The sequence below is a fragment of the Nestor notabilis genome, unplaced genomic scaffold (assembly GCF_000696875.1).
Source record: "Nestor notabilis isolate BGI_N333 unplaced genomic scaffold, ASM69687v1 scaffold7310, whole genome shotgun sequence".
NCBI lineage: Eukaryota > Metazoa > Chordata > Aves > Psittaciformes > Psittacidae > Nestor > Nestor notabilis.
The window spans coordinates 82,680-94,466 of NW_009910634.1; the positions used below are offsets into that span (position 1 = coordinate 82,680).

The window sequence follows — 11,787 nt, forward strand, 5'->3', positions numbered from 1 at the left end:
TCATTAGAGAATCGTTGTAAAGGGGGACGAATGCAGGCGCTGGGAAAGGCAGCTGAGATCCCTGTATCCACCCACCAGAGAAGATTACATAAAAGAGACAACCTGTTTTCTGAGCAAGATGCCAAAAATTATCCGTATTAAAGCCTATAAACGATACTCATTGCAGATAACAGTCTTTGAATGCAGATGACCGCTTTACAGATAAACAAGTAACTCTACAAGCAACACATGTATTCCGGACTGCTTTCCTATAGCTTTGCACCTTGTATTTAAATTGTAACACTTCTGCCTTTTCCTTTTTTTCTTTAGGGGTTACCTCCCTTCCCTGTGCTGTAATCCCTTCAGCTCTGTGCCATAATCCCAGCAATATAGCAATGCCTTGACTGCTGCTGCAGATCACCTCACAATAATGTCCCAAATTCTCCCACATTCCATCTTTATCCTGCCTGTTGTCCAGACACAATACATGTTGCTGCTGTTAGGGAACTAACTGACTGGCTGCTGAACTGAAGAGCCCAAATTGCTGCTGTTGGGAACCCTAGCAATGCTCTGAGGACTTAAAAGCCAAGGTCTGCATGAGGTTTAAACCTAGTGCCTTTGAGACCCAGGAGCCACTGCCAAAGCCTGCTGAAATTCATGCATTCAGCCTGATGAAATCTGAAGCATTCAGCTGCTTCAAAAGTCAATAAGAAAACAATGGCAGAGAGGAAAATCATATATATTTAATTTCTTTAGGTAACTTGCCTAAAGCCAGAATATACATGTATATTTATCCAAACATCATAAGACATTACCATGAAGCACCATTCATGGAAGATCAATTTCGTAACTCTATTTTGAACTGTTTCTTTTGCACTAACCTATAGTCTTTCATAGTTGTATCTGCTCTGCTGAACACATCATAATGATTTAGTAACAGATTTTAACATTTAAAAAACATTTTTGCCGGCAGTATATGTGAACTAACGTTTGGTTGGTTGAGTACAGATATAATTAACATCTCATATGCCTTCTATCTTAGGAGACAGCAAGGGAGTAATTTTGTCCTTGTACGTAGTTTAAATACCATCTCTTAATATTCCTACCTAGTGTACATAGACTCTAGTATTATCTTACACCACTTAATATCACAATATCACAGTTCAGTTTCCTTTAGCAGCAATATTTGCTTGATGAAATTATCAAACTGTGATTAAGAGAGAAACCTGGCCTTCCGAAAGACTGAAAAGTATTCGTTTAACCAAAAACTGCCTTGCAATTTCCTTCACATTTCCGTGTATGCAAGTAAAATCCTCTGTAAAGCAGGTCAGACTTTTCACTGGATCTCTAAGGGTGCATCTATGCATCATTTTAGTTTGGGTCAACAGTCCACTTTGAAGCTCATTGCTTGATCATCCATTGCTCTGGTTCACACTGCAGGCTTACTAAGTAGTGGTATCCGGTCTTTCTAGAGCATCCTTGAGCTTTTTTGCAGAGTGCCAAGGTGCCCATAAGAAAGAGGATGGTTTGTCAGTGGGCTGTCTCTTCCCTGTCAACTCATCTGTCCTGTGGCCAACTCCTTTTCCAGATCTTCTGTCCTTCACTGCTTTGCCAATCTACATCAGAAGCTACCCAAATATTTGTTTCAGAGATACCCCTCTACCTCAGCACTCATCCTTTCTAAAGTCCCACACATGAGCAGATGATCAGAGACCTAGTAAAGTTTACATCTATACCTATGAAATATTATCTTTTCCTTCATAGATCTTTCCTGTATATCTATTCCTCCACATTATGTAGGGTACACTGCCAATGGATAAAAACAAGGCCTTCTGGCAGGTACTTACCTGTTTGTTTTGTTTTCTTTTAATCTATTACTTAAAAACCTGACACACATGAACAAAAAACACCTTGCTATGCTCAAAGCTGCACTGTGCTCACATATACTGTTTTTCTCAGTCATGTTCCCATTTCTGTTTATAACTTCCACCTTTACCTTTTGTGATAAATTACATCCAAGCTTTTTTGCAGTAGCAAATATCCGCCTACAAGGGCGCCTCTGTTCTATAAATTGCTCTAAAATATATTTACTAGATGATGATGGTATTTTGTGGTAAGCAGAAGGAGCACATCTTTAAAATAAAAGATAAAAGGAAGCATTTAAAATTACTGCCTCGTTAAATTCAATGTTTTAAAAACTGAATGAAGTATTTATTGTCTGTGGTGCTACCACTCAGCCATGAATTCCCTGTCATTTCTTCGTTTGCATGTTTTCAAATAAAAAATGCTTCTTCTATGTTCTGCTTTGTGTGCAAAAAAACCTGACTCTCTTAAAGAAGCAGAAGTGACTAAAAAACAGTCACCATGTCAATTACTTAAACTAAATATATTTACAAAATACAGAAAATATTTCCATAAACAACCACTTGTTTAAAGCATTACCCAGATGCATGTTGTATAAAAATGTGTACATGTCATTCCTTCAAAGTCTCCATTTCCTTATACTGTGATTAACAAGCTGGAAACATGTCCTGGGTTCAGCTACAGCAGTCATTTTTTCTCCTTCTTAGTAGCTGGTGCAGTGCTGTGGTTTTGACTTTCAGTCTGGGAACAACGCTGATAACACCGATGGTTTTAGTTGTTGCTAAGTAATGTTTACTCCAACCAAGGACTTTCTCAGTCTCATGCTCTGCCAGGGAGGAGGGGAAGCCAGGAGGAAGCAGAGGCAGGACACCTGACCCAAACTGGCCAAAGGGGTATTCCATACCACAGCACGTCATGCCCAGTATATAAACTGGGGGGAGTTACCCGGAAGGCCAGATCGCTGCTCGGGTCGGGCTGGGTATCGGTCGGCGGGTGGTGAGCGGTTGTGTCCTTTTCCCTTGTTATTCCTCTTATCATTATTATTGGTAGCAGTAGTGGTTTTATATTATACCTTAGTTACTGGAGAGCTGTTATCTCAACTCGTGGGAGTTACATTCCTTCGATTCTCCTCCCCATCCCTCCGGGAGCGGGGGGAGGAAGGAAAAGGGGGGGAGTGAGCGAGCGGCTGCGTGGTTCCAAGTTGACGGCTGGGCTTAAACCACGACAAAACAGCCTTTAATAATTTTGGTATAGACTACTTTTTTTTTTTTAAATAAGAACTGCAAATATATTTGGATAGAACAAATGACAATCTCCATTCCCTTTTTACAAGTACTTGCATGAGTGAATTTTTGTTTGGAGAAGCGGTTTGGGGAGAGCTTTTAACAGTGTCAGAAATGCTGTGCAAACATGCATTCATGCAAGCACTTGGCATAGTCATTTTGAGAATGAGTCCAGGAGAAATGAAAAACACCTTGTAATATCAGTGCCTAATTGTTCATACAGATGGTTAATCATAAACAGAGGTTGTCAAAGCAAAAAAGCACAGCAGACAGCAATTCAGAAGCATGGGTTACACTCTGATAAGTCCCTTGCAAAGCCTCTATCAGATTCGAAACTTGTATGTGGCTTAGAGAAGACCGAATCCACTATGACATCACTGACCAGGGGCAGAAAGAGGATTCAAAAATACAGCAAACTGATGGTAGTTACCACTGAAGCTTAAATCCCAGAAGTACATACTAGCCATAAGATTAACTATGGCTACTAGCTCAGCCTCTAAAAGCCTCTGAGACCAAAAAAAATTTATCACAGGTACTTTTGACCTCCTGAATCTTCATTTAGTCATACTGATGTCACTTCCTAAGAGGCATATTTTAAAGCAGTATAAAATACTAAGGAAGTGCCACATTTGTCAAACAATCAGACAAATCGAGATAAGTTGCAAGATAGTTTAGATAGCCTAAGTCATACACAATCATCTCACAATTAACAGCAGTGTCAGCCTCACACACTAGCTGTTATCCTTCCCTCTTGCTCTCAGTTACCCACATTTCAGTAATATTTGATATTTCCAATATATTGTTTAAGATTCAGAAGAGAAGCAATATGCATTAATGATGATTGACCTACTGCCACTGAATCACTGGTAGAGATGGTGCTGATTTGATGAGATCTGAATGGAAATAAACTCTGGACTTGAGTTCTTAAGACCTCTGTTTTGATAGCTGATAGCACTGGCTACAGCTGCTTTCCATATGTCTCTGTATAATAGTAGGATATGTGCGTGGGGGGAATATAAATGTGTCAAATCAAACACCATTCAAGCACTAATTCTAGAGATTTTTCATGTTCTAAAGCAAGAAAGTCTGAATAAACTCAACACTGTATTTCATAGATTCATCAAATGGAAATAAAGTTTGAAACCTCCAGGAAATATAAAAAACTAAACCTAGGAATATAGACCTGCTCAGAACTCAAAACAAAAGGGAAAATGTTTTCAGTAAAAAATGCCTAGGTTCCAGAACATATACTAAAAAATGCCTAAGGACAGCAACTATGCTATGTGAAAACAGATGCTGTAATACTAATATAAAAATCATCCACCCTATATAACTTGAGGTAGCACTCTTGACTCATGACAACTTCTTAGCACCATTTGCTATCTTTCAAGCCTAATTTAACAATCTCACTACAAAGAAAAGGCATTCATGAACCGTATGCTCTCTTCAGAACAGCTCTAAACAGCTATCAGGAATTTTAAGGAAATCTGAAACTGCACCATGATTAGACTCCCCTTTTCAGGGCAGTACTTAAGTTTATCAAAGAAATTTAAGAGTAACATCTGAAACTATACTACACCACACTAGGACAGTAGTCCGATACTAGTGTGATTGATTATTCTCCTATCTAGATTCGCTCACTGAATATGGGCATAAGTGATTGCTCAATATTTCTTGTGTGGATCAAATTTGGTACTAAGTAAGTTTTTCAGGGTCTAGCTGAGCAAAAGTCTTGTTGATACCTTTATGTAGGAAATATTAACTCCTTAAAAAAAAATAAAAAATCCACCTCCCCCCTCCAAAACGGAATTAAAAATGCTGTATCTCCATAAACCTCGTAACTGGTCAAAGCTGCCCTGAAATGCTCTGCAGCTACTCTCTTTCATGATCAAACTGGGCAGACAGGCATTACAAGTCAGGCAGGTCCTCCTGCCAATACACTTGCTGCACAGTTAAGAAAAACTCAGTTAAATATGCATTTCTCAAGCTGCAAATTTGCATTGCCATATACAATTCAATGAATGAATAAACAAACAAGTACAATAAACTAAACAAAAAACCCAACCACCTAACAAGAAGAATCAAGCAGAACTGTGCAACCTTAGATTGACACCATCCTTAAAACAGGCTTTGAGGTTGAGTTTATGGCTTTAAAGCGATTATATAGTCCCCCTTCCATCCCTGTTCTTATCTCCTGGCATTGTAGAAGAACAGAATCCTCACCCCACTGTAACAGTGGACCTGAGTACACAAGAAAGACCATGAAGAAGTTAGCCGATCTGAAAAACAGATTACATTTAAATACTGAAGTGTTTCATCATAGCACAGGAGTACCTTAAAGGGAGATAAATCAAAAAGACAAATAAAAAGAGACCTGAACAGGTGGAAAGACAATTCTGTTACTTACTCTCAGATCTTCCTTTGTGTTGAAGCTATCGAGAAGCTGTTGGTAATGTCTATCAGTCATTTGTCGCAAGAGTGACAATAAACAGGAGACAAATTCCCCCTATTCAGATAAGTCAAAAATAGAAATATTATAACGACTTCTGTGCTTGAGCTCAAACTGTCATATTATAAGCACTTAAAAATAATTAACAAATGCGAGGGAAATTATCTACAATTAGGCTTAAGCTCCACATTTTGTGAAAATACATGAATTTAATTATAAAATTCGTTCCCATATGAGGAATGATTTTTCATCAAATGCAGTTTACTTGCTTAGCAAAATATTTGAAATAGTTCCAGAAGGGCTAAACCAGAAAAATTTTGATTTGTGATTTGTTTCCCATCTATCTGTTTTTAAACAGATTATTTAGATCGCAAAAATTACAACCTCTTAGTCAACTCAGTTTTGAAACAAATATAAACAAAAATATTTTGCAACAATTCTGGGAAGAATGCTCTTGTTTTCCTTTAGGTAAAAAACTAATGGAGTCAGCTGGGAATTTTTCAAAACATTTTACATCACAAACCCCAATATTTGTCAAAAAGAAAACTCATTAATTAAATCGCAATTCATTTAGGTTCTGAGAAACTGAACTTCCAAAATCTGAAATCAATAAAGATTAATTTTAATTTGAGTGTTTTCTGATAACTCTCTATATGCAACTGCTTTTTTCTTAAGGAAATCCAAAGGTCTAAATCACTGACCTCCTAAAGCAGAAGTTTCACTTTTCACCATTGCATTAAATTCACTGGGTTTTAGTGCAACATCTGTAACACTGACACTCAGAAGCCATGTCTTCCTTGCACTCAGTTTAAAGCATCACATCCGTCTTGCTGGTTATCATCTAACAAGATTCCTCACTGCACAGTGAAATTGTACCAAGGTACCAAAACTACTTAAGATGAAAGAGATGGTGCAGTCATGGCAGCGTACAGCCTGATGCTGCCTGATTTTATGCTGCTTGTTTATGCTGCTTCTTTATGAAGAAAACCAGCAACATGTAGATTTCAGATCACACTGAGATGAGTTTGGGACTACTTCCATGAGGAAGACTATACCTGATGGAAGAGTATGACAGAATTTTATCCAGTGTGCTGCCATGATACATCTCACAAACAGTAATTTATGATACATGCAGCTTGAAATAATGGTAACATACCGGAACAGACTCTACTGCTGTACTCATATTGAGTACTTTATCATACTCGCTCTACAAATAGTTCCAAGAATCTGGCTCTGTGTGTTGCCATAAGCTCATACTGGATGATGTTTCTACATAAATGTATATAATTGCCTTATGCTGTGCTCTGAGTCACTTCCACATTAAGTATTCTCTGAGAGCCTGTGGTGACAATAACATGGCTTTTCTGATGCATAAAAAGTAAATTTTGCAACTTGAAAGCACTTCCAGAGTCTAATTTTTTGGTGGTGTGAACAAATTAGGCTGTCATGGTGTTTTATGAAAACGTAATCTGCAAGCAAGTCGGTATCTTAGAAGAAACCAGTAAGCTCAGAGCTTTGCTACGCTAACAGTCTAATACTACAAAACTTCAGCTTAGATTTTCCTGTGATGGCCTGATATGCCAACAGAGCAAACCGTAATTTTGTAATTTAAAGGAACCCCCCCCCCAGACTCTTAGATGTAGAGTCTTGCTGAATCACAGTGATTAAAGCATGGTGTTATCTTACTACAGAGCTTGGTCAGCTCTATAAGACACTTCATATAGTTTGTTCTCTGTGGGATAAAGCAAAACAAACAAAAAAACAACAACTCATTTCTTCCACAGCTATTAAATGCTTCTGAAACGTTTGATCTCAGGAAATTCTCGTTTGAAAAGCAACTATCTATTCATTAACTAAAACTGTTACAGTATAAAAACTGGGTAGTAAATTAATTAATGAAGCATATAATGAGATGTAAATCACACAGCATAGTATGTTGTCTGCAGAAAATCTTACCCCCTCAGCTCATGCTTGCCATATTAGAACTGATTTGCCCTTCAAAAGCAAACTTTGAACCTTTCTGAAAACAAAGCAAAATAACACCTCATTTCGTTTGATCAATGTTCATCATAGGCTTTTCTGTAAATGCCTGCGCCTCAACCTTCTAATTCCCATAAGATGTGATAGCAGGTTGACCAAAATATCATTTGTTAATCTTCTAAATGCATCCTCCATGCTCTACTTCATGTGATAGAAATGAACCTCAAATGCTCAGCCCTAAGAACAACAAAATGCCTTTCGATTAAGAAATTTGTCCAAGTTAGCATCACAGATGCTGCAGGCATTTTAGAGCTGTTTCATCATGCAAAAATGTATGCATTTTTAGAAGTAAAATGTTATTGACTGATACTCTTGTGTTTTCAGGAATTCAAACTTAACAGTTTCAGTAAACTATTCAATTTGTCAACAAAAAAACCCTTAATTAAATAATTCCTGACCTGAAATAGTCCCAAGAGGAATTTTGTCTTTTGGGTTCTTTTTTCTTTATAGTCACAATTTATAAGTAAATTTAATTAAAAACATATTACTATTTCCACTGAGAATTAATAACGTACAAAAAAGTTTTCTTTGTTCTCCTCATTTTCTGTTTCATAAACAAATCTTAATATTGTGAATTGCAATGAAAAGACAACATTGTCACAAATCTACTAGTCCACGCAGTGACAATTGTGAGGTATTTCATTATAAGAAACTTACAGTCACGTCTTGAAACTGGAGGCGCATAGCAGAGCCTGATGGTTGTGGTCGGCTAGTGATCTCTAGTATGGTCCTTAACAGGATATCTAGCAGGCTGTTTACAATCACATCAATTTCTTCCAGGACAGATTTTTCCTTAAATAGTAAATAAAACATTTAAGATTTTAGAATAGAAAGATGACCGCAGTCATCTTTCCTTTGATATAATTTTAGAAACAAATCACAGTTCTACTACAAATGTTACATTCAAGAAACAAGGACTATTCTCTAATTGAGATACTGTTTAATTCTATTGGTTTTTTTTTCTTTAATAGTTTTCAATGAATTACATTGAACTGAAGTATAGAGGATAGTTACAGGGATCGCCTTTGAATATGTAAGCTTTCATCAAATTAGCATAGTTCTGTTTTCAATTAATGTTTAGAAGAAAGCAAGAAATAATATAGGAGAAATTTTGGGGCAAGATTTTTATAGGTAACTCCCATATATTTTCTGGGGAAATTGCCAAGAGACGCTTAAATTAAAAAAAGTAGAATTCTGTTTTCACACTTCAAAGCTATCACCAGAAACAAGCAGATGGTGATCAACCTTCAAGACCTGTTTCAGCAGTAAGGACCAGCTACATTGCTTCCCATCAGCTGAGTAGCAAAAACAAATTAGTCATTTACAACTGCTTGTACTCCACATCAATACAAAGGAGCTAAAGTGTTCAGCACTAAAAGAGACCACAAATACCTTAATTACACACATGAAAACACTTGATGAAGTCAAGCTTAGTTACTTTTCCTTTTTAATTCAGATGGAAATACATTTTCCCCACTTCAACAATGCTTTCTGCCTCCACTGCAGTGAGACACCATCATCTTAATCTGAGTGATTTTATCCATGATTTAAGATGACACTTCTTTTCAGAAAGAAATGCTTCATAATCAAATGCACACAACCAAACTAAAACTTAGCTGACAAACAGATCATTCAACTTTGCTGACATTGAGGTATAGGAGCGATCTGTTTATTTATTTATTTAGCTTCCTACACACGCAAAGCATATTGTTTGTAACAAAACTCCAAATTCCTGTTTGGACTCAAGATGAGTCTAGTGTCATGGCTGTGTTCTCTGTTACTTTGTCTACTTCCAAGCAACTGTTAACTTTGCTACTTAAGAAGGCAGACAGTATACAGTGTATTTATGAATGGTATCAAACATGAGGATGTATGCACAAACTACTATTAGAATGGCTAATGAACTTAATTTTCAAAGCTGCCTGACTGCCAATTCACTTGTACCCTCAATCTTTAAATTATCTTGATTACCGTGGAATGAAGCAATGAATTGATGGAACCGATCTACAAAAATCATATCAAAGTCACCAAGTTGTTAATATTCTCAGTGACTGCAAGATTACTATAAACAGTAGCTGCATATCCTGAACATTACAGAGAGTTTTATGCAGACATCCACTCATTGTGCACACACCTGGCTTTGTGACTCCAAATGAAAGATCTCTTGAAATTAAGACCAGCCATGTAAGCCTTTCTCCCAATCCAAACCCACAGCTATGCTTTATCATTTAGCACTTTGTCATGTGATAAGCTCTAACACTAATCCAGGAGCAGCTGCACTGAAAATGTTGTTACAGTGCCAAAGTGGCAAACCACCTCCATATGAAATCACTGACAGGCCAACTTTAATTGCTGACAGTGAGTGGTACGAAATGAAGAAACACATAAACCAGTTGTCACTAATGCATTACAGTGTAATGTATGCTGGCCTCAATATGCATGTATTGCACTAACTATGGGCAATGTTTGGTTTTAATTGTCTTATATCTTTGCCTATCAGAACTTATCATTATCTTCATGTTTGCAATACACTTATCTAAGCTAGCTCTCACATGCAGCTTTCACAGATCAATTTGCAAATGCAAACATCAGAAATTGGACACAAAGTTTATCAGCTAACAATCAAGAACAACCCCCCTTGCAATACTCAGATCAATCTATTTGCCTACATCATCCCTGTGTCCCCTATGACTAATCAGCCCACAACTGAAAATGCCTCCAAGGGAAAGTGGACATTTTCTATCCAACGCAATACTCAGAAAGAGTCAAAGCTTGGCAGAACACTATGCGCTACTATTAAGAAGTTCCTGCATGGAAGAAAAGGCTCATGAGAAATCAAAATGACAAGTTTATGCAGAGTCATTACTCAGATGACTCTTCAAAATGCTCTTCGTCACAGTCCAGTTTGTGTCATAAAATGTCATGGAGACATACAAAGAAGTTCAACACCTTATGGAAGTGAAATGGTGTTTACTCACTGAGCTGTTCTTCTTGATGAGGCAAAATATGTTGCTAAGGATACGTGCGCACATTATAAGGTCCTTCTGCTCTTGTAAATGCATGTGGAGATGATGCAAAACTACTGGAAGAAGAATGTATCGAGAATCTAGAAAAAATGAAAAATTTTATGAGTATGAGCTTCTCATAGAATCTATTTTAACACAGACAAAAAAATACGTTTCCAGTCTAAACCAGTATTTCTGATAAGAAGAAGCTTTTACTTGCTTTAACCAACATTTTTTCATAAGCAGAAGCTTTTACTGCATAATCATAATATTCTAAAGCAAATATTTGAAGAATAAACAATATGCTGAAAGTCAGTATGTCATATCATGACTGGAGAAAAACATCACTGTGTGGAATATACTATATCTAACAGAAAATTCTAAGGATTTCTTGAACTGTCATGCAAAAACCTTAGCACAGTGACACTTGTATTCAAAACAACGTGAAATTATGTTCTAGTGTTCCCTGCCATGTGACAGCCAAGGTCACAACAAGGTTCATCTTGAACTTATTCTACAAATGAGTTCTACTTTTCAGACAAGCAGTACTTTCAGATTTCTTTCAGGATTTTCACTTTACCAGATTCCTCACTCCTACTAAGTATGAGCAATTTAGACTACTGGAATCTACATGAATTAATTTGCCTTTCCTCTATTTCATTTTCTAAACACAGCTCTTTGGTGCTATTTTCAGTCCTGAATTGTCTCAAAATTATGCAAGAACTTCATTAGTATGCTACTTTTTCTTGCTTTTTCTTATAATTAAAGACAATGTTAAATGGGAAAAGCCTAATACTTTCATTTGTGACAACACAGACCTATTTCCAACTTGATAAATGGAATGGGTGTTATCTGTTTTAATTTTGTTGTTGTTTTTAGATCTTTTCCATAATTGAGAAATTATGTTCTCATAGAAATGTACTTGAATAATTTCCTCTATTAACATTTTAATGATGATTATATGCTACATTATCTAAATATATTCATCTACTCAGTTCCTTTGTTCATTAATATAATTCTTTCCTAAAAAACGTAGCTTAACTAGCTGGGAAAGTACTCCTTTAAAATAATTTTGCCAACCAGGTATTGTTCATGGATTAGCCATTCTATAAACACTCCTCCCCCCCCCCCCACATTTTTCCCATATTTTTTTAACAGAGGAGTGCAA

The 11,787-nt window shown here is 36.7% G+C and overlaps 1 protein-coding gene across 1 annotated transcript in view; it reads right to left on the minus strand.

The window, feature by feature from the left end:
• DOCK4 (dedicator of cytokinesis 4) overlaps window positions 1–11,787 on the minus strand; it is a gene marked incomplete at its 5' end in the record, with an annotated part of 119,538 nt that overhangs the window by 54,784 nt on the left and 52,967 nt on the right. Inside the window, 3 exons of the mRNA XM_010011020.1 lie at window positions 5,533–5,631; window positions 8,272–8,406; window positions 10,593–10,720. Of these exons, the coding sequence (XP_010009322.1) occupies window positions 5,533–5,631; window positions 8,272–8,406; window positions 10,593–10,720 (362 nt within the window). The remainder of the gene's footprint in view (window positions 1–5,532; window positions 5,632–8,271; window positions 8,407–10,592; window positions 10,721–11,787) is intronic.